Genomic DNA, 22,919 nt, shown 5'->3' with positions numbered 1-22,919 from the left:
CTCAGGCTTAACACAGGCAACAGAAGGCACCCTGTAAGGCTTCAGGGAGGAGGGGTGCCTTAACGCTCTTCCCACCATAGCTGAAACTAGCTTAGATTTTTCTTCAAGATACAGTTCAGAGCTGGGTCTATTTCTATCTGCTTTTCTGAAGCCTAGGGAAAAGGAGCCAGGGACCATAAAGGGAAAGGCCTATCTGAACTCTGTTCTCTCCTCTGAGATTGTTAAATTGTCTACACCAGTCAAGAGGAAAAGCCTTCATTTTATTTCTCTCCAAATTCGGGGATGTTAGTATGACTTTCTCAGGAACTGTCAAGGTTGGGGGCAAAGATGGACAACGATGGGAACCACTCCTCTCTGCGCCCCCAGCAGAGAGTACATCACAGAGCTGGGGACAGTTAGGTGACACTGAAGCACACGCGGACATGAGGCTCAAGAAGGAGTCAAGGGCCAAGAGGGAGATCTGAGTGCCAGTGAGGAGGGGCGACCCGGGGTGCCAGCACTGGTTGGTTTAAGCAGCTATTAGAAAGTAAATATATTATTTGATGACAACAATTTTACAACATAAAATTTCCTAAATACAGTTATCATATAAAGTGCTCTAGCACAGATTTAATTCCACAAAGGAGGGGTTCCTTTCACATCAGCTTAATAAAAGTTTATTTTAACAATGCTAGGGAGGTAAAGCCCCAAACTTTACAATTCCTCACATTTCTCTCAAAAGATTTAAAAAAAACCTTAGTATTAGATATCAAATCATGCTTAAAAATTGTGTAGGCTATTTTAAAAATCTGAATTATTTAAAATTATGACAATGATAAAATGCCAACCAATTGAGGTCCCAAACTAAAAACGTTCAAAACAAGAAAGAATCATCATTTGGACTCTGTTATGTTTTCAGAGTGGTAAAGGGTGACCAACTCCTGTTGCCACAACGCTAAGTGCCGGAAGTAAACAATGCATTTATAATCTGAAAGCAAATTTATCTTGCACATCTTGATACTGATGTATAAAGCCATGTTTCGCCAACTTTTTTATTAACATAACAAATAATTTCTTCCACAATAGCAACTGCAATAAAACTCCAATAACATTAGCCAACTTGCTGTCATGTTCTATGGTCTTCTAAGTAATACAGCACACAGACATTTATAAACTACAGAGCCACATCAATTTGTAAGCAACGAATAAATTTTGAAATGTTAGGAATATAGTAAAACTACATTCTAAATAGTTTTGTTTTAACTTTCCCTTTTTCCTGAAATTTTCTTTTTTATATTCATGCTTCCCACTAATTTTTTCACTAGACTCAATTAAATCCTAGATTTAAATATGGCCAAAGAGAAATCAACAATATTGGGATGAGTGTCAACAAAACAGCTTTTATCAGAGTCTAAGCCACTTAAAGCTATTCTCCAAAAGAAAACTTATTCACCCCAGGCATACATGGAAAAAGCTAGCCTCGAGTTTCAGGTTCACCATGGCTGACCTGTCAGATATCAGGGAACGTCCAAGGCTCAAGGCTGGAAGGGCTAAATGCCAAAGGCTGTCACCAGTGGAACGTCCCTCAGCTGAAGAAAAGACCTGACACACTGGGCAATGTGTTCAACTTGCAGAAGACAGGAGTCTGCGCTGGTACCAATCGAGTTAACAAGGTTTAAGCCCTAGTCACAGATAACAAAGTGTTACCACGCTTGAATAATAACCTCTAAGGAACTTCCAGCTTACACTGCACGGACTCTCGCCACTGCACGAACTCAGGGAACAGCTGCGCAGTCTTTAGGAGAAGGACAAGCCGGTGAATCAATTCTCTGCAGTGACTGATTAGACTGACTTCCTGTCAGCTGGAGATTATAGTATGTTCACAATCATGATCATTACGACATGCAGTCAACACATACACGGTGACACACCAAGTACACAGTGGTGGACCCAGTGCTGAATTATCTCCTAACTTTTCCTCAAATCCCTTTACTGCCAGTAAAAAATCTACACCTACCACTTCTAGTCCTATATGGAAGCTGAAGTATGACTGTTGCTATATGACTGATTTTCTACATTGTGGTCCTATTTCTGCTAAAGTACTCTTATAGTCTTTATCAACTGAAATTGTTTTTTTTTAAACTATCTTTATAGAACTCTGAAAGATAGTAAATTCACTGAATAAAAATTTTTTCAATTTTCTTCCTCAAATATAATAAAATTGATATATGTTAGACAAGTTATCTCCATTCTCCTAATATTAATGTTGTAATGAGGTTCCACTGAACTTCCCTTAGTGAGGCAAGTTTCAATTATCCTAAAAATGGTAAATGATCTATTATTTGTGTGTGAATCTAAAGTGCGTCCCTTATCAAATTATTTATCTGCAGGTCAAAAACAAAAATTTAGGCAGACTGTTAAATATAATGTTAACAGGTACGCTGGGCAAAAAACTCAAACTTTTTATTTAACTTCCATCTGCTTAGTTTTTTATTGAGTTAAGTATAAAGGCCAAGTTAATCAACTCATTAGACTGGTCAAGGCAAGACACTTGAACTACATAAGGATTTAAAAAGCGGTTGGTCTTTTAGTAATTCTCTAGTAATCACACACGCACACACACACACATACACACAAACTGGTAGAGTACTCTGGATATAAGATTTCCCCCCATAATCTTGTATAATGCACTGTTCACAATCTGCAGTATTTTGAAAACTATATAAATTTGACATGACCAAATTAAAGATGTCTGATAAACTCTTATAAAGTATTTTGGGAACTTCAGGTGTAATCCCCAGATGATTGATTTTAAACTATAAAAAGGGAAAATTCATATAAAATCACAACAGATTTAACAGACATCTTTGAAAAGAAATCAAATTGTAACTCAATTTTCTACTTTTTAAAATATGACTAAGAAAAAAGGTATAAGCCGCAATGTCTACATTTTTTAAAAACTATTAACTGAGTGGATTTGGGGAAGACAAAGAAAAGCTATACAGTATTATTGCACTCCACGAATGTGCAGAATTCCAAAATGTGCCAGCACTGAAAAACTGTCTTGCATTGAGGTTTTCCAAGAGGTACAACGAGCCTGCCAAGAAAGCATCGGGTCTGTACTAACAGCTTGCTGTCTTCAGTACAGGCCTTCATACTGTCAGCCACGCTGCTCTTGCAAAAGTCCCTTAATGTCTGAAAGAGACACAGAAAAAAGAAAGTTTTATTTCAAAATCTACTCTTGTAAAATCAACTCATCGATCAGAACATCTCTGCTAAGCAGAAGTTAACTAACGCTCACTTCTCCAGGTTCACACATTTGCTTATAAATTTTCCATCTTGAGCTGTTAAAAAGACTTTGCACACTCTTAGGAACTAGTTACTTGATGGCAAGGAGAAGCTACGTATATAAACATCCTAGCACAATATACCAATTCTGGCCATTAAGAGTTCACAGCCAAAAAGTGATGTTACAGGCCCAGTTACTAAGCCTTGAAGATAAAATTATTAGCACAATCTCACTTCATTTTGGCAGGTCCAAACTCTCTTGATCAATTATAAATTTTAATGAACAAAACATCCATCTGTTAAATCTCAAGTTGGAAACTCAAGTGATAACATGTAATATCTAGAATCTTGCTGATTCGTGATAAGAACTGGTACCGATATGTAGTTACTATATTTTTAAACTACTTACAAAAGGGTTTTCAGTGCTGATAGGTGGGGCTATGATCCATGATGTGGGATTGGATCCATATGCACATTCAGCTTCATTTCATTGTCCAGAATTTGAACAAGCTGTTGCATGGATGGAAGGTGACCAGATTCCAGCTTAGACCACACTGGTACATCTATAAAAATACGCGGTAGCACCCCCCCAAAATTAAAGATGATTCTGTAAGATACTCATCCTACAAATATTTATTGTCTATGTACACAGCTGGGGACATAAAAGTGAGCCAAAGAATTAAGGTTCTTCCTTTTATGGAGTTTACATTATAGAAGGGGAAATACAAAAAGCACTACATAAATAGCTACAAAAGCACAATTGTGTACTAAGAATTAAAACTAGAAGATGCTGACATATGAGAGAGAAGAAAGGAGCCTTTGCACTTATTATTAAAAATGAGCGGTATTCTTAAAACTGAGAGGAGGTATTATCAGAAGTGAGAGAGGGCTGAAATACAGAGGAGAGTGGGTACAAGAGAGGCCGGAGAGGTGAGCAGGGACAAGAGGAGGGGTCAACAAACTGCAAAGGGCCTGAGAGCAAGCATTTTCAGCTCAGCAAGATACAGTCTGCCACAGCTACTCAACACTCACTGTAGCCTGAAAACAGCAGCAGGCGATACGTGAATGAATGGGCATGGGGTGTTCCAATAAAGCTTTATTTACAAAACAGGCAGCAGGGGATACGGTCCACAGGGCCATGATCTGATTCCCCAGGCTACATCATGCAGGCCTTTTGGCCAGGTTAAGTAGTCTGGTCATTATCTAGAGAACAAAGTAAAGTGACTCAATGAATCTGAGGCACTGTAGCAACACGATGAAATGCACATTAAAAAAAATCACTGTACTGTTTGGAGCAGGTGTCAAACAAATTTCTCTGTAAGAAACCAGATAGTAAATACTTTAGGCTGTATGGAGTAAGAGGTAAAATCAAGGATATTGTATAGGTACTTATAACTAGAGAGAAAATTTCCACAAATTTTTCGTTGATGAAACTGAAAACTTTAGGTATGAACACAGATATGTGAATTTCACATGACTTCCACGTGTCACAAAAAAATCACTGTTAGCTCATGGGACTTACTTCTCAACCTCTGGTTTAGAGAATGTATTAGAGGTTGGTAACAAGATAATTGTGGCTTGGACTAGGGTGGTGGCAATGAAGATAAATATAAGTAGATTTTTTTTTTTTTTGAGGAAGATTAGCCCTGAGCTAACATCTGCTACCAATCCTCCTCTTTTTGCTGAGGGAGACTGGCCCTGAGCTAACATCTGTGCCCATCTTCCTCTACTTTGTATGTGGGACGCCTACCACAGCATGGCTTGCTAAGCAGTGCCATGTCTGCACCTAGGATCTGAACCAGTGAACCCCGGGCCGCCGAAGTGGAACATGCGCACTTAACCACTGTGCCACCAGGCTGGCCCCTATAAGTAGATTTTTAAGAAATATAGAAGGTGGGGCTGGCCCCGTGGCCGAGTGGTTGCGTTGGCGCGCTCTGCTGCAGGCGGTCCAGTATTTCGTTGGTTCGAATCCTGGGCACGGACATGGCACTGCTCATCAAACCACGCTGAGGCAGCGTCCCACATGCCACAACTAGAAGGACCCACAACGAAGAATATACAACTATGTACGGGGGGCTTTGGGGAGAAAAAGGAAAAAATAAAATCTTAAAAAAAAAAAAAGAAATATAGAAGGTACAATCGAGAAGGCTTGGTAATCCACTATATATGGAGAGTAAGGGAGAAAGTGATGTTATCCTAGGTTTCCGACATGGGCAACTGTGTAGAATGATACTTGTGCCATTAAATAAACGAGAAATGCCAGAGAAAGAGCAAACTGGAATATACAAGAATTGCAGGAAGCTGAGGGAATCAACAGTTTGGGAGTGGGTAATGCTTAAGATTCCTGGGTAGAGCCCGAGAAGAGAGGTCTAGAGCTCTCGAGAGCTCTATACTCAGAGGTCATCACACAAGCGTTATTCTAAAGCCACAGGAGTAGGTGAGGACCATATAAAGAGATAATTTAGCATATTATGAAACATAGAAAAGCCTGACGTTCATTATACGTCTTTTAAATTATCGCAGAACCCACCGTTGAAGGTTATCTCAAATGCGCCTGTCGACATGCACTGGTTCTCAACCATGTTGCTCAGGAAGAACACCATCATGCACGCATAGACCTACGAGAAAGTGCAAGTAAGGACGACAGGCAAAGTCACGGTGAAATCAAAACAACATGACATCTTAAGACAGTAATCTTTAAGTATGTAGTCTCATTTATTTGGTAATTGCTTAATCTACTTGAAAAGTTTCTATACAAATTATTACGGCTATTCCCTACGTTCAGATAATGTACCAGAACAAGAAAAATGCAACATTAATTCACAGCTCTATACACACTGAAGAACTTATATATGATATCCACAACATAGAGATAGAATTTCTAGAGATCTCATAATAGCCTTAGTAAGTTAAACAAAAGAATATCAGAATAAGAAGGGTATATTTCACTGTTTTTATAACATAATGTACAAATTCACAAGAGACTAGTCATACAATAATCAGCAACTCCAGGTATTCACTCCAACCTGTCCATGTTCCAAACAAATCATTTTAAGTCAAACTAAGAAAAAAAAGTAGGTTCAAAAGCACTGGCATATTAAACTACAGTCATTCACATTTTGAAGGTAAACCTATACCCTCCCAAGAGACTAGAAGCTCCTTGCTGGACAGAAAGGTTTTAATTTAACAAAATCACCTGACTAAAAGTAGCGTGTAGTGAGGATGTTAATTCACAGCAAGCTGTTTCACACAAATCAGTCAAAATGCCAATAGCAGATGAGAAAGAGCTCCGCGCCCCCTTCCCCTGCCCCAGTCCCACTTGAGCTGGGAGGGCTCTGATTTCATAGAGGTTACCCTAGCATTCGGGAATATACGTCTACTTTCATGGGCACAATGCACAAGGAAGTGTCATAAAAGCGACAGCTTTCAGGCATGTCAACAACAGTTCTATGTCTATGGAAGTAATATGCACTAAAGATAATTTGGAATTACCAGAATTAATGAATATAGCCCAAAACATTATCAATAAGTTCTTAAATTCCAATTCTTAATCCTATGCAATCGGTATTTTGTTAGTGACAGGGTACAGACACACGGCACTGAGTGAGCACCTGAGGGTGTTTACGTTAAAAAGCCTCGCCTGCTACTGGAGGTCAGTGGTTCCCTAAGAAAAAGAACTACAGCTGCGTGGGAGCCAGCTGACAGCTCTCTCGGCCCAGCACCCAAGGACAAGACCACACAGGACTCCGAGAGGACGCTTCTCAGAAGGCAACCCAAGCAATCTCATCTCACTTTACCTCTCAAGAGAGAAATAAAAATTAGTCCTATTTCTCACAGTAGAAAGGTGGACCCTCCAGAAAAGATGATTTTAAGTAAAACAGAGGAAAGAGAGATCTAGAATGTTTGCTGCAGCAAGATCCTATAAAAGAAGAGACAGCACAAGATCCTCACGTATATTTAAATTGATTGTTTCAGTTATTCGCTAAACAGATTCCCCATGAGCAGAAAAGTCAAAGGACAAATAATAAAAACAGAGTTTGGATAAGAACAAACCAGTGGAAATCCCATTTTTAATGTGACTAAACCCATTAATACTCACCTCAGTTGGTAGAAAACCCCTGTATTATGTATTGCTGAATACGGTTTGGCCTAAGTTGTATAATCAAAGTCAGATATTAAATTACTTCATGCCCAGGTTCTACCACACACCTCCCTATCCTTCAAATACCCAAAAGGTAAGATTTAATCATTCTTAATACACAAATATGGAAACTAAGTCCAAGGCAGGTCAAGTGCCTTCCCAGTGATAAAAAGTGGTTGCAGTTGAAACAATACACGTAAACAGGTGAATTGGCAACAAGTACTTAAAAAAAATCCACTGAAACATTTTCATTGACAAACTAAAAACTTCCAGCTGGCAAAGCTATTACGTTACATACCTTATTTTCCTGGCCCCACTGCCAGATGCTAGGAGCTTGCATGCCAAAGAAAGCAAAAGGGTCCTTGCCAACAATTATTAAGCCTATTAACACTAGTTTGAAGACTGACAGGAAAGATGCTATGTGTCTATCAAAAGAAAAGAAACAAATTCATCAGAAGCCACAATTTCTCATCTACTTCAAAATTTCCTAACTCAAGTGTATGTGTATGGACACTTTCTAGACACCAAATCCAAACATTACTAACTATAACTAGCATTTGAAAAAGATGGTAACTAAAGTTTATTGTGTGGTTTTAAAACAAAAACGCTTAATATCTTCTAAATCAATCAAAGATTAACTTATAAAATTATATAGCAATGGCCTTTAAAAATATTATTATTTGGGGGGGGGCCGACCCAGTGGTATAGTGGTTGGGTTCACTCGTTCGGATCCCGGGCATAGACCTGCACACTGCTCGTCAGGCCATACTGTGGCAGTGTCCCATATACAAAATAGAGAAAGACTGGCAAAGATGTTAGCTCAAGGTCAATCTTCCTCACCAAAAGAAAAACAAAAAAATAAAATAAAAAAACTATTATTTTAACAGTACATAATTTTATACCATTGACTTTCTAGAACATTTGGGAGTTCTTGGTCTATTTCCACAATAAAAATTACATAAGAAAACACATCTTTAGAAGGATTGCCGTCTCTGAAATGATCCTCCTCTTTTCCTTCTTACAGAAAAATTCTGTATTTGGATCAAATAAACTTGCTATTTATAAAACAGTGTTCTCTGAATATTATAATCAACTAAAGAAATCATAATAATCAAGGAAAGTTAACTGAACTAATTCACAAAATTTATTCAAAAAAGTAAAAAAAATTCACTTAAAAATTCCTTTTTAAGTTAGTGAAATTTACTTACCTATATATGGGCTGAGGGAGGTAATTCTCTCCTTCAATGCGGATGTCCGGGTACCGCTGGCTAATAACCCGCATGTACTCCTCAAACACCCGCCTGTACCCTCAGGAAACACTGCAGAAAAATAAACGTGCTTCCGGTAAGTCGTTTAGAACATGGCTAGACTTATGTTGCAGTTACACAAAGCCTAAAATACATTACCAAGATTCAAAGTGTTTCTCAAGAACAGTCACAAATTAAAAATGATTCATGCTGGATGACAGGGACATGGACGTTTTTCACAAATTCCACATAGTTAAGTTACTCCTGCCCAAGGAAATCCTTCCATGAGAACATTCAACTCTAGACTTGGGTTATTGCTGGACAGCAGGAAATACCCATTCATTTATGGCAGCACATTTTGAGCTCTCAAATCAAAATGCCTTTCTTTTTGAGTATCAATCACTGTATAGACACTGAAATGAAAATAACTCTTATTCATCTGTAATAGGGACTTTCAAAAGTGGGGCACAGGAAGTATAAAACCACCAGACATGGAACTGCTTGCTATCCCCACGCAGCCCTTAAGCTGGCCAAGCTGCCTCTCAATCACGACCAAAGAAACGTCACTCGCTCTTAGATTCACTCTGACTCCATAATTTGATTCTACTTTGCAAAGAAAAACCAAGACTGGGAAGATAATTTTTAGTAATATGACAGCAATCCGTATCATTACTCCAGAAATTCAGTTGACAGTCTCCAATCATCTCCACTAAAATCTCTGAACAACTAAACAGCGTGTGATAATACGCTGCCCAAGCAACAAAAGGGAAATATGCCACCAGAGCGCATTTATAGGGGAAAAAAGATGCATTGAAAACTTTAAGACATTGATGAAAGAAACTGAAGAAGACACAAATAAATGAAACAATATATCATGTTCATAGATCGGAAGAATTTATGTTGTTAACATGTTTATAATACCCAAAGCAACCTAAAGATTCAAGGCAAGCCCTACCAAAATTTCAATGGCATTTTTCACAGAAATAGAACAAACAACAGTGAAATTTGTATGGAGCCACAAAAGACCCGGAATAGGCAAAGCAATCTTGAGAAAGAACAAAGGTGGAGGCACCACACTTTCTCATTTCAAACTCTATTAATAAGCTATAGTAATCAAAACAGTACGGTACTGGCATAAAAACAGATACATAGATCAATGGGACCAAATGGAGAGCCCAGGAAAAAACCCACACATATATGGTCAAGTAATTGACAATGAAGGAGACAAGAATACACAATGGGTAAAGGACAGTCTTTTCAACAAATGGTGTTGGGAAAACTGGATAGCCACAGGCAAAAGAATGAAACTAGCCCACTATCTTACACCATACACAAATACCAACTCAAAATGGGTTAGAGGGCTGAGACTAAGCCAGAGACTTTGTGATTGGGGATCCAGACCCTTTCCACTAGACCTCAACCCAACAGTTAAATGATGCAAGCGCCATCCTCCCTGTGTCCAGGAAGCAAGTTCCCTTTGCCAGCAACGCCACAATCCAGTACCCACATAGCTGGCCTCCTGCTGGCAGAGATCTCTGAGGTTCTTCCAGGAAGACAGCATAGACTTTCCTTCTGGGAGAACCAAGACTGCGGGCCCCAACAAATCCCTCATATTTGCTCTGGGAGTTTCAATCCCTCGCCAAGGGAAGCGCTGAGAGGCCTAGCTGGAGAGGTGCGTCTGTGCGCGGCAACACTCTGGATCAGACGCCTCCTGGTACCTGCTTCTCTGGCTACTATGCTCAGAAGCCTAACTCCATCCTCAGTTCTAGTCCCAACTCTTCAGCTGAGTCTCAGATCTCTGCATCAAACTCCAAACAGAGTCAGCCTCCAATCTTGAAATCCAAAAAGGACACTGAAACTGTACCTTTCTTTAAGTTTCCAGTTACAAAACAAATAAGGCATGGGGATGTAACATACAGCATGGTGACCATGGCTAATAGCACTGTATTTCATATTTGAAAGAAGCCAGGAGAATGGACCTTGAAAGTTCTCATCACAAGAAAAAAGATTTGTAACTATGTATGGTGACGGATCTTAACTAGATTGAGTGTGGTGATCATTTTGCAAAATATACAAATATTGAATCATTACGTTGTACAACTGAAACTAATATAATGCTTGTCGATTATATTTCAATAAAAAATTTTTAAAAAGGTACCTTTCTTATTTCTGAAAAATAAGCGGTTTATAAGACTGACACAACATACTTTTAGACACATTTATAAATACATAAGTAAACTTTCCTCCCTATATTTGCCTCTAGTCTTGTGAAGAAAAAAGAACTAAGTTTTTCCTATATAATCATTTTCCCCAAAACAATTTCCTGTTTTGAAACAGCAGCCACTACTGCTGACAGACGTTTTGTGAAATAAAACATACCCAGTGTTTACCGAGGTGGGCAGAATGTTAAATTAAAGGCACATGTGGTAACAAGCCAGGAATCATTCCGCCTCTCCCAGCACACTCGGCTCTTTCAACTCAGTCCATTCCTTCCAGGTCAATGAGTGAACCTACAACGTCCAGCGGACCTCCAACACAGAAATATGCGAACATGCTGAAAATATGCTGCAGCAGCTGCCTGTCCTGCTGCTCCTGGACCAAACGTCCTCAAGAAGTAAACTGAAACTCTGAGAAGAAATCTTAAATTGAAGTCCTAATCACTTTGCAAGTCTCTTTCTAGTGATACAAAAATATCTTACTATATGGAGCTAACTTCTGAAATTGCTCAGTTTAAAATATTTTTCACACAATACTTTTCTAAAAGAAAGAATTTGCATACGAATTAGAAGATAGAAAGGAAATTTAGAAAATACAGAAAAATCCCTTGTCCATGCTAACCATTTCAAATCAATTCTATGCTTTTTTAAGTCCATCTTGTTTTCACTCTCCTAATTCATGGTGCCAAGCATCCCACTTTTGCCTTTTCTAGACTATATCCGCCCCCGATCGTATTTAAATGCCTCCGGATATCAACCTTGAGCCTATCACAAACCCCAGTCTCTCACATCTCCTTATTATGAGAAAACCGGGCAACATCTCAGACATTTACTGTTATGAAATAAAAATCTGTGATTTCTATTTTTAGCATCTCTTGAACTCACTTTCCCCTTTTCTTCACAGTCACCTCCCCTCCAACTGTCCTGTCACCCACACACAGGATTGGATCCTATTTACACAATGAGATCTAACTCCTTGCCAGAACTGATGTTCCAGAAAAGCGAACCTGTGACAGGAAGGCTTGAGTTCTCTCTAAAAATGAAGAACTGGGATCTTAAGAAGTAACTATCTCCATGCAGGTGAACTTTTAACATTTCAGGAGACTGAAAACATTTAACTGTTGTGGGTAGAGGAGAGTGGTAATCTTTCAAAAGGACCGAGGCGAGAAGTCAACTTTCAGAGAAAGAAAAACGAAGTGCATTTTACCGAGAAAGCACAGATGTGAACCAGCGGAAGGGTGAAGGAAGTCTCCTCAGACTTCCCACTTTCCCTTCCAGCCGGTCTTGAGGCCCTGCTGTAGTCCTGCCTTTGGATTCTAATACCACGGCTGTAGCAATTTTTAAATGCATTTCCAAATGTGTTGTTTAAACAAATTCAGGTGGGTTTCCGCTACTTGCATTCCAAGAATTTCAACTAGTATTTCCCCCTCGCTGTACCAAGAAAATCAGGAAGATATTTTGTAAATACTATGCTTTCTGACTTTCCAAAGCACTGACCAGTCCAACAGCTCGGTGATGAGTGAAAACCGCGTTTTCAGATGTAAACGTCATTTCTCCCTGCTCTGTTCAGCAGGCAAAGCAGTAACAGGCACTTGTCGGCACTGCCCATTCTAAGAGCTGTGAGCGACGAAATCTGAACAAGGTACTCTATAAACCACACAAAAGACAAGACATTCAGGGAGTGAACAGACTAATCTGATAAATGTTTTCTTAAAAGACTGCAAACAACTTAATGTCCCAGAACTGTACACTTAAAAAATGGCTAAGGGCCGACCCTGTGGCTGAGCGGTTAAGTTTGCGCGTTCCGCTTCGGCAGTCGAGGGTTTCATGGGTTTGGATCCTGGGCATGGACACGGCACAGCTCGTGAGGCCATGCTGAGGTGGCGTCCCACATAGCACGACTAGAAAGACCCACAACTAAAAATACACAACTATGTACCGGGGGGATTTGAGGAGAAGAAGAAGAAAAAAAGATTGGCAATAGATGTTAGCTCAGGTGCCAATCTTTAAAAAAATGGTTAAAATGGTAAATTTTATGTTATGTATATTTTACCAAAATAAAAAAGCAGCAGCCAAAAAAACCCTGCAAACAGGAAGTACTCATACACTTTGAAGATCAAAATGTGGGCTAGAACTTGCTCAGCTTTTGTAAAAGGTGTAAAAACGGCACTAAAGAGGTATCAGCTTGTCAGGTTTGGAACCGTGGTACGTGAAATCCAGCGGCCTGCTTCCAGCCCCTCACTCCGGGAGCACGACAGCAGCCACCACAGTAAAACACACACACACTCAAATGGCTTCTAAGGTTCCTGGCTTCTTTACTGAGTTTATTCCAAAGATCTGATAAACCTAAGGTTCAATTAACGATGTGTTTATTCTCTTCATTCTTTGTGTCTTATTCCTGAGGTCACTGGCTTCTGGTTTCCCTATACCTTTGGCATAACATTTCAGGACATCTTTTGCTGTAGACTATTCCATCAAGAATTTATAAGTTGCGTAAGTTCCTCAGCTCTTCCTGGGGAAAGAATTTTATCTTTTTACTCTGGAAAGCATTTTTTATTAACAGATTTATAAGGTATATAGCTACTCAATAAAGGTGGCTTGATAAAGGCATTCCAGAAATGGTGACTTACCCATAAATTTGGTGACATTCCATTGTGTAATTTCTTTGTCTCATCTTAAAATACTTCATATAAGACTTCGTGCTTTTATTCTTTTCAATATATTTTTAAAAACTGAGGTACAATCCACATGCCATAAAATTCACCCTCAGTGCATTTTTATAAACTGTTAGAGAGACTGATAAAAAATAAAACATAGTGTGTTCTATGCTAATTCCTTGGCCAAACTAGAGACGTGTCTCGGCTGTTCTGCTTATTGCTCTCCTGTCTGTCTTGTATTTTACTTGGTTGTACACTGATTTCATGTGATGTTATAATAAAATCAACAAAAAAGCCAGGAATCTTAGGGAAAAAAATCACCCCACAAGGTAAGCAGTGAGGGTGTGTCGGGGTGTCAAAGCAGCAGGAAGAGGCCTCGGGGAGCAGGATGAATTCGGGAAGTCTGGCCCCCAGCAGAGGCACGGAGCTCAGGCCAGGAGGGTTACTGATGCAGAGAACGTGCAAAACCGAAGTTTCACAGGTATCACACTCTATGCTTAACAGCCACCACACTGAAGCAGAGGCCGAGCAGGGAAAAACCTACCAGAAAGGAAGAGTCTCAGGAGCTATCCATCTCTACTCCAGGTAGGAATTTAAAGGGGGGACAAGGAAGACAGGCTATCTCAGGGCCACGCGCAGTGAACTGCAGCAGACTGTGCTCACTTTCTCAACAAACACTGACGACAGGGACTGTTCTAGGCTCTAGAGACAACAAGCAGCAGGCAAAACAGACAAACGTCTATGCTCTTCTGGAGCTGGCAACATTCTAACGAAGAAGAGAGTGAGCTGGTAACAGTCAAATGGAGAGGATACAGTTCAACAATTGATAATATCTGAAGCTATTTCTCTTGTCTTGCTTGAGAAACTGGGAAGAGAAACAGAAGGAAAAATACCTGAGGGATTGTGGAAAAAAAGGTCACAAATCGAAAGAGCAGAAACAGCAAACAGAAGATTCAAAGTAAGAGCCCAGACCCAAAAATATGCTGCAAGAAGCAAAAGAAAAGGATGATCAGAGTTACGGAAGGACTGCCAAAGATCTCAAAACCAAAAAGCAAAATTAAAAATATATTTTGAGGCATTAAAGAAGAAAATTGATGAGTGGAAAACTGAATCAGTGATAGAATATGAATAATAAACAAAAATTACGGAAGATGTCAATAGTACATGAATAGACAGATTTTAGAGATACATCAGTTTCTTCCCCATAGAAAATATCCTCTGAGAGCCCACAGAACATTTACAACAATCGACCCCCTACGTTAGCTCACAAAGAAAGCCCAGTAAGAACGGCAAATGTCACATTCTTTGATGACACTGCAATAAACTAGAAAATTTCAAAAACTCAACCTACTTTAAGACCTTTCAGCAGGAGTATTAACTAACTACAGTCAGGCATCACTTAACAATGGGGACGTGTTCTGAGAAAAGTGTCATTAGGGACCTCATTGCTGTGTGAACATCACAGAGCTCATTTACACAACCCCAGATGGTAAGAGCCTACTACAAACCTTGGCTACGCGGTACTAATCTTACGGTAGCACCGTTGCATATGTGGTCCGTCACTGACCCAGACGTCATTATGTAGCACATGACTGTATGTCAAAATTTAAAATGGGATACCCTTTGACATAACCATAACATTTTATTTCTATGGATTTAGTTTATGGAAATAATTGGACACGTACTCAAGATATTTGAGGATATTCATCTAAGTAATTTTGTGAAAAAATTAGGACCAACCTAAATGTTAAATAAACAAAAAGTTCACTGGTTAAATAAATTAAAGAATATCATCTTATGGAATTCTATGCCTGCTGATGCAGAACTATATTTACTGACATGAAAAGATAAGTGATGGAGGGGAAGCAAATTTCAAAAAAAGCATACAACTCTGAACTCAGTGATACAAAGTTACATAATACAGTGTGTGTCTGTGCAGAGTTGGCCTGAAGGAGGTTCTTCAAAATGTTCATAGAGGGTTACAAGGATTTTTTACTTTCTTCTGCATGCATTTTTATTATTTTCACAATTAACGTATTATTTTCATAGCTAGAAAGCTATCGTCATTTTTTTAAGTTGAAAGAGTAAAGCTTTTGAGGGTTTATTTACCAATGTTCTCATCACTAAAGACGCTACAAATAATAAATTATAATAATGAGCACTTGACAGACGGCAGCAGGTGACACTGTGCTGGGGGTTTTTAACTGATTATGTGACTCCAGCCTTGCTGTTTCCTGTCCCCTCCGGTCCTCCATGCTGCGTCAGGATTCACTTGCATAGGTCCTTCCCTTAGCCTGTAAGCTCTTTCTAGAGTAAGCCCTGGTCAAGTTCCCCATAGCCTTCAAGATTTCAATTCCTCGGCAAATTAAATCCACAATGAGTATCACCTCACGCCTGTTAGAGTGGCCACGAAAAAGACAAGAGATAAGGAATGCTGGTAGGATGTGCAGAGAAGGGAATTCCTGTGCACTGCTGGTGGGATTGTAAACTGGTGCAGCCACTGGGGAAAACAGTATGGAGGATCCTCAAAGAATTAAAAATAGACCTTCCATATGATCCAACAATTCCACTTCTGGATACTTACCCAAAGAAAATGAAAACACCAACTCAGAGATATCTGCACCCCACGTTCAACTGCAGTGTTATTTACAACAGCCAAGACATGGAGACAGCCTAGTGTCCATTAGTGGACAGATGGATAAAGAAAACGTGGTGTATATACACAGACACACAGACACACAGACACACACACAGGAATGCTATTCAGCCACAAAAAAAACAAGGAAATCCTTGACAGACCTTGAAGGCATTATGCTAAGTGAAATAAGTCAGAGAAAGATAAGTACCGTATGACTTCACTTACAAATGGAATCTAAAAAGAACAAAGAATAGAGCCAGTCCCAATGGCCTGGTGGTTAAAGGCGCTTAAAGTTCGGGGTGCTCAGCACTTCGGTAGCCCCAGGTTCACTTCCTGGTCCACTTCCTGGTCATGGAACCATACCTCCCATCTGTCAGTTGCCGTGCTGTCGCGGGGGCTCACATGGAAGAATTGGAACAACTTACAACTAGGATATACAACTGTGTGCTGGGGCTTTGGGGAGGGGGAAAAAAAAGAGGAAGGTTGGCAACAGATGTTAGCTCAGGGTGAATCTTTCCCTGAAAAAACAACCACAACAAACAAACAAAAACCAAAAAAGTAACTCATAGAAAATGAGATCAGACTTGTGGTTACGAGAGGTGGGAGGCCAGGGGAGGGGAAATTGGGTGAAGGAGGTCAGAAAGTACACACTTCCAGTTATCGGATAAATAAGTCCCATGGATGCAATGTGACATGATGACTATGCCCAACACTGCTGTGTGATATACATGTACCCTACGTACATCCTCCTGTGGACTTTAAACCATCTCTAGAGTCTTATAATCCCTAACACAATGCAAATGCTACACAAATAGTTATTTACTGTTTCAGGAATAACGACAGGAAAAAGTCTGTACAGTACTGTACTGTATGTTCAGCACAGATGCAACCATCACAGGCCTTTCCATCTCGGCTGGTTGAATCCGTGGATACCGAACCTGTGGATACGCAGGGCCGACAGCAGAGGAAAGTTAGAGTAAATCCTAAGAGTTCTCATCACAAGGAGAAAATTTCTCTTCCTTTTTTCTTTCTTTTCTTTTTATTGTATCTATATAAGACAGACGTTAGCTGAAACTATTGTGGTGATCATTTCACAATATACGTAAATCAAACCATCATGCTGTACGCCTTAAACCTATGCAGTGATGTATGTCAATCATCTCTCAATAAAACTGGCAAAAAAAGAAAAAAAAAAAAAAGATTTCACTTCCTCGTCTGCAAAGCCGTCCAACTCCCCCTGAATGGGTAATCTTTCCTCCCTCTGGGTTCTTAAAGCCCTCTATTATGACTTCTCTTAGAACACGGAGAATGTTTTACTCTAACACTGTTTACACAGCTGTCTCTCCCACCAGACAACTGGTTTTCAAATGTTACTGTAAAAAACAAATTCCTATCTTCCTAAAAACTTGACAGAAGGGGAAAACAAGTGGCATGAAAAAAAAGAGCATAAAAAACAAGGCCGTGATCATCAGCAGGTCTTGCTAAAACCTACCAGCAAGACTTCCTCCTCGCCAATCCCAGGCTGCACCCCAAGCAACGTGAGATGTGAACCACGATTTCCCTTTCTGGAAAGCAGGCAGGGCGACAATCAAAGAAACGGAGGGCTCCAACCACACTCAAGTGACGACCACAGGAATGAAACACACATGCATGCTTTCACTTCTTTCCTTTAAGCTCCCCAAGAGAACAAAATAGAGTAACAGAATATTAGAGGTAATTGGAATGCAACCAACATCCTCACTTGACAGATGAACAAGCTGAGAGCTAAAGAGATTAAATAATTTCCCAAAAGTCATTCAGAAGATAAGAGGCAAGATGGAATAGGAACCTGGGCCTCCAAACTGCTAGTCCAGTAAATGCACCGTTTGCCAGTACCTATGTGATTCAAAATTCATGAGGTTATCTTGGTATTTCTAATATATTCAATTTGATTTCCACCACTTACCTTAATGGCAAAGTGCAGGGAAACAACGTTTCAGTTTTCCATAAAAGGAGGTAAAACCTTTAAAACCATTCACATTTTACTTACATCTAAAAGCTCTGAACTAAAGTACTCTGTTCATTATTAAGTAGAAACGACTATGTGCACAGTACTCATATACTGCAGTTATTTGTTGTTTAAAATGGTAAAAAAAAAAAAAACCCCACAAAAACAAAATGATAACTAAATTCTATGTAAACATAACAGAACTTTTAAAATCTAACAGTGGCAGTGTAGCCGCCACTCTGTTACCTAGTAACACTCTGCCACCCCACTGTCTGCACCAACTTCTTATCACTCCTGTATTTCACTGATTCCAAGAAGTCCACTTCTCCTATTTAGCACTTAAAAATAATCAGGATTCATCTAACAATCATTAGTGTCACAATTTAAACGGCAGTATTTTTTTCCTTCTGAGTGGTATATAAAACAATGGTGTATCTTACAATCCATCGGAACTAAGGTTTCATGAAATAAAGTCAACACTTTTAGTTTCAGCTACTGTGGCTATTTTCAGGAAAGGAAAATTTCTTTGTAGGATTTTCTCCTGGCTACTATGCTTTCAGTTTTAAAAATTCAGAATCTTACCCTTCCCTCCCACCAAAAAAACCCCCATAAAATGTGCCTCCTTTAATTGTTCATCATTCCAGTGACTAGCACAGCATCGTTCCAGAACTCAGGAGTCATCTCTCACACCTCTCACTCCATGCTGCCTCTCCTTCCCCCAAAATATGTAATAATCCCTCAGCAAGAACTGCTAAATTTATCTCCTAAAGAGCTCTTAACCCTGTCCCTTTACTCTGTACTCCTACCTCCCCTTTCGATCCAAGCTCTGCCGTCTCTTGCCTGGGCAACCCCAAAGCTCCCCTACACGGTTTCTGCACATCTACTCTTCGTCCCCTGAAGGTCTTTTCCACAATTATACCAGCTAGTCTTTACTCAACATGGCTGGCTAGACCCTCCAGCATCGTGCCACCTCTCTGGTCTTTGAGGTCAGTAGCGTGGCCTCCTTAAGAAATTATGTTCTCTCCTATTACGAGGCCATTGAACATGCTAGTCCCATTGCTTGAAAGCTCTCTCTAAATCAAGCTTATCCTTAAAATTTCAGTTCAGAGTTCATTTCCTCATGAAAAGCTTCCCCGATCCCCAGATGAGGTCTCTCTCATACAACGCTGCCTCGCAGCACTTGACGGTAATTTTGTGTGTGCTGTCCACGGATTAACGACTGCCTTCTGCTCTTGCCTGTAACTGTGAGAGCAGTGAATTGAATTCTCAGCACCAAGCAAAGAGCTTGCACGGAGTAGGTGCTCAATATTTGTGGAACACGCAAATATTAAGTCTACAGTAAGCAACGGGATCTCTTTAACTCACAATTTCTCAGATTTCTTCAATTCAGCATTTTACTAATCTTGACCAGCATCAACATCCAAACCAGTCTTAGGTCTTTATTTTCTTGCCTCCATACCAAGAAGGCCGAGTTGGTATAAATCTAAAGAAAGCTGTTCTTGTCGTAGTTGCTTCATTTACCTCTTAAAACTCCTTTTACAAGTTGGCTGTCCTAAAATTACAGCAGTGGATTCTCAAATTAACAAAAATTGGGAAATTTTGCTATATTCTTGTGTTTTGAAATCATAACTTTAATGTACTATTCTTAGTAAATCATTTGTCAAACGTTCAAACAAGAATTAACTAGAGAGTTGTAACCAGTAATCTCTTTAAACTGCAACAACTGATTAAATGCTGTAGGTCTGACCACAAATAAGGGCAAAACAAAGCATGGAGACACACGATCACGCCGAACAGTACCTGCCAGAACATATTCACACACACAAATCACGAGAAAGGAAAATGCAACAAGGACACTTCATTTTAGGCTCTGATTAGAGAACTTGCTTTCTTATGTTCAGTATTTAAACGTCCAAATAAGCAGGATAAATTTTTCCCCCAAATATGAACTGAATGTCATCAAACTTATCTAATTCTGCTGCTGAATCAACTGGCATGACAAAGCAGACACTGGGTGCGTAGGGCGGGACTGCGCCAGGTCCGCAGGCTTCCCGCGGGCCCGTGCGTCTGCCAGCTCCTGGCACAAGCAGGTGGTGAATGAACATTTGTTGAAAAAATACATGAGCACAGGCCAGCAAAGCTTGTTTTAAGCTATTTGCATGCCTGATCTCTCTCCCTTCAATGCCATTCCTGTGTTATGTCGCTCTTTTCTTCTATTAGCAATTACAAAAGGTGTACAATTAACAGATGTGATATTGAGCTAAAGTTAAAGAACCAGTACTCATAATAAATACAAAATAATAAGAGACAAAAGCGAGGGAAGGTAAAAATAGCTCTCCTTTGTTAATAGTGGTAATTAATGAAAAACTGCATTTTATAGCACTCAGATTTCAAATGGAATTAAAAGAATTTTCACATATTTATCCTCAATTGTCTTAGCTTCCTCTCCTTTCCCAAACACACTTGCAAATGAATGTTCAAGAGATTCTACTAAAACCAGAAACTCAATATTCACCTTGAATGCAAAAGAAAACTTTTATTAGACTTTTCGGATAAGTTTGTACATAAAGAAAAAAACCCAGAAAGTATCAAAAAGTTCAGCTGAAGTACTTAACACTTCTTTAAAAGTTTAATTTGAAGAGCTGAATGCCCTTCGTTACATCTGTTTACACATTTTGAAAACTTTGTTATGAATATCCTCGGTGGACGATACAGTTATTAAATTATTGTGACAAGTATTCCGATAAGAGCCACTGTGTGAAAAGCGCAAGTGAAACCAACATTAGGAAAATAGAAACATTAGGAAATAGAAACATCTAGGAACATCTAGGAAATAGAAACATTAGCTAACTCGGAAACTGCAGTCTTTCTTTAACTACTTAAGTCCAAAAGTATCACATTTAAACCTTAACAACATGCATAGGTTGGTAAAATATCTGTCACCTTCTAATCTTTAAAGACTAAGCAAAAAAGCTAGTTGGATACGTGGAAAGATCTAAACTTTAGTACACACGTTAATAAATGACGTTTGAAAAAGCTAATTTAAATGCATGATGGCCAACACCAATACTCCAACATTGTAAAGTGTCGGGACTCTGAAGATTTACAGATCTGACCATCCTATGCTGAAAAAACGGCATCGTGCGCGGTACAGGATTCTGGCTTCGCAGTTTCACAATTCTGGTTTCTTCTTCTAATCTGAGCCTTTCACACCCTCCCCAACCCCAGTCACCTCGTTACACGCATCACCGCTCTGCTTACAAGGACAAACTCACTCACAGCACAAGATCCAAAACGGCCGGGTGTGTGTTTCGGGTTTTTTTTTTTTTTTTTTTTTTTTGCCTATTTGTCTGAACGCACAAGTAGGCGAGCGGAAAGGAGGAGGAGGTGCGGGGCGGGCAGCTCCCGGGGAGCCGGAGCAGGGCACGAAGACGATCCCGCGGTCCGGGAGCGAACGTTGTCCGCAGGCAACCCGCTCCACCCCGAGGCGCTTCGGGAGCCGCAGACGGGGCGGGCGCGGCCTCTCCCCGCCTCGGCCCTCCGCCACCCGCCGGGCCGCCCCTCCGTGTTTGGCCCTCCGCGCCCCTTCCCGGGCCGCGCTCCTCGGAGCCCCGCGGCCCGGCCGCCCGGGGAGGCGCGGAGTCGGCCGGCGGCGCCGCTCGTCCGGGCCCGGGCAGCTCAGCGCGCCAGGCCGCGAAGCCGGGGCCTCGCGTAGCGAGAGGCGCCGGGCAGAGGCGCTGCGGGGCGGCGGCGGCGGCGCAGACTCACCAGATCTGGAACTTGAGCAGCGGCCCCGTGGCGTACTGCATCTTCAGTCTCTTGCCGGGCACGCCGCCCAGGCTGCCCGACGCATCGCTGCGGAGCACGGCCGACGCCGCCACCGCGAGCAGCAGCAGGAGCCTCATGGCGCCGGAGCCTCCTCGGCCGCCCGCGGACGGAGACTGCAGCCGCCGCAGGCCGAGCCGCGCCGCGAGGGCGCCCCACCGCGCAGGCGCGAGCCGCCGGGGCGGGAGGGACCGAGTGCGCCTGCGCAGCCGCCGGAGCGCGCTCCCGGGGCGGGGGCACCTGTCCGCCGTCCCGCCACCATCTTAGCGGTGTGCTGGGGCTCGGGGATGGAGCGAGGGAGACAGGCCGCGGGGGGCTCGAGGGGGCGGTCAGAGGAGCCTGTTAGCATCGGTCCCGGCACGTCCGGGCTCTACCTACCAGTTCATTAATTCGGACATTTATCTGCCTGAGACCCTTAGGAGCACCTGTTGAGCAGCCTTGATTCAGACGTGGGGGCTAGAGGGAAAGCCCCCGTGACTTTTTTTGGGTCCCTTGCTGTGGCCTTTTTGATCTTACAGTATTGCTCTCTCCTAAAAGAATATATACATATATATATATATATATATATTTTATATATATATATATATATGTAATTTAAAAGACCTTTGGAAGGTTTCAATTATATACAGGAAGTGAATAATTTCCTTGCTCATTAACGATCTTTAACAGTTACTGGCATTTTGACGATCTTCATTGTCTATAGCTCTAGCCACTTGTCTCAGGGAAGCAAGTCTCAGACACCGTATCATTGCATGTATAGATATTTAAGCACGTATCTCTAAAAGTATAATTAGTATTCTTTGTAAAAAAAAAGAAAAAAACTGACCACAATACCGTTATCCTACCTTTAAAAAAAAGTTACTGCTTAATAGCAATTATCCAGTGTTCAAATTTCTCCTATCTTAATAAATATTCATTTTTCTATTGTTCATTTGTTCCAG

General features: G+C 40.8%; 1 protein-coding gene across 2 annotated transcripts; it reads right to left on the bottom strand.

The window, feature by feature from the left end:
• Positions 1-640: 640 nt before the first annotated feature.
• On the bottom strand, positions 641-22,175 carry SELENOT (selenoprotein T). 2 transcript variants are annotated; one of them, XR_011527245.1, is made up of 6 exons: positions 21,922-22,162; positions 8,617-8,727; positions 7,707-7,833; positions 5,798-5,885; positions 3,677-3,777; positions 641-3,174 (listed from the first exon to the last, which is right to left on the bottom strand). XR_011527245.1 is itself a non-coding variant. In XM_070576337.1 (6 exons), the coding sequence occupies exons 1-5, from the start codon at positions 22,056-22,058 to the stop codon at positions 3,706-3,708; spliced, it is 588 nt and encodes a 195-aa protein (XP_070432438.1). In that variant the 5' UTR covers positions 22,059-22,175; the 3' UTR covers positions 641-3,174; positions 3,677-3,705. The 2 variants fall into 2 exon arrangements, 1 of the variants encoding a protein (XP_070432438.1); XM_070576337.1 differs by having other exon boundaries at positions 3,677-3,830; positions 21,922-22,175.
• Between the last annotated feature and the right edge of the window lie 744 nt (positions 22,176-22,919).

The sequence above is a fragment of the Equus przewalskii genome, chromosome 15 (genome assembly GCF_037783145.1).
Source record: "Equus przewalskii isolate Varuska chromosome 15, EquPr2, whole genome shotgun sequence".
In the NCBI taxonomy this organism is placed as follows: domain Eukaryota; kingdom Metazoa; phylum Chordata; class Mammalia; order Perissodactyla; family Equidae; genus Equus; species Equus przewalskii.
The sequence above is the reverse complement of the archived record's forward strand: the minus strand, read 5'-3'. Positions and strand labels throughout refer to the sequence as shown.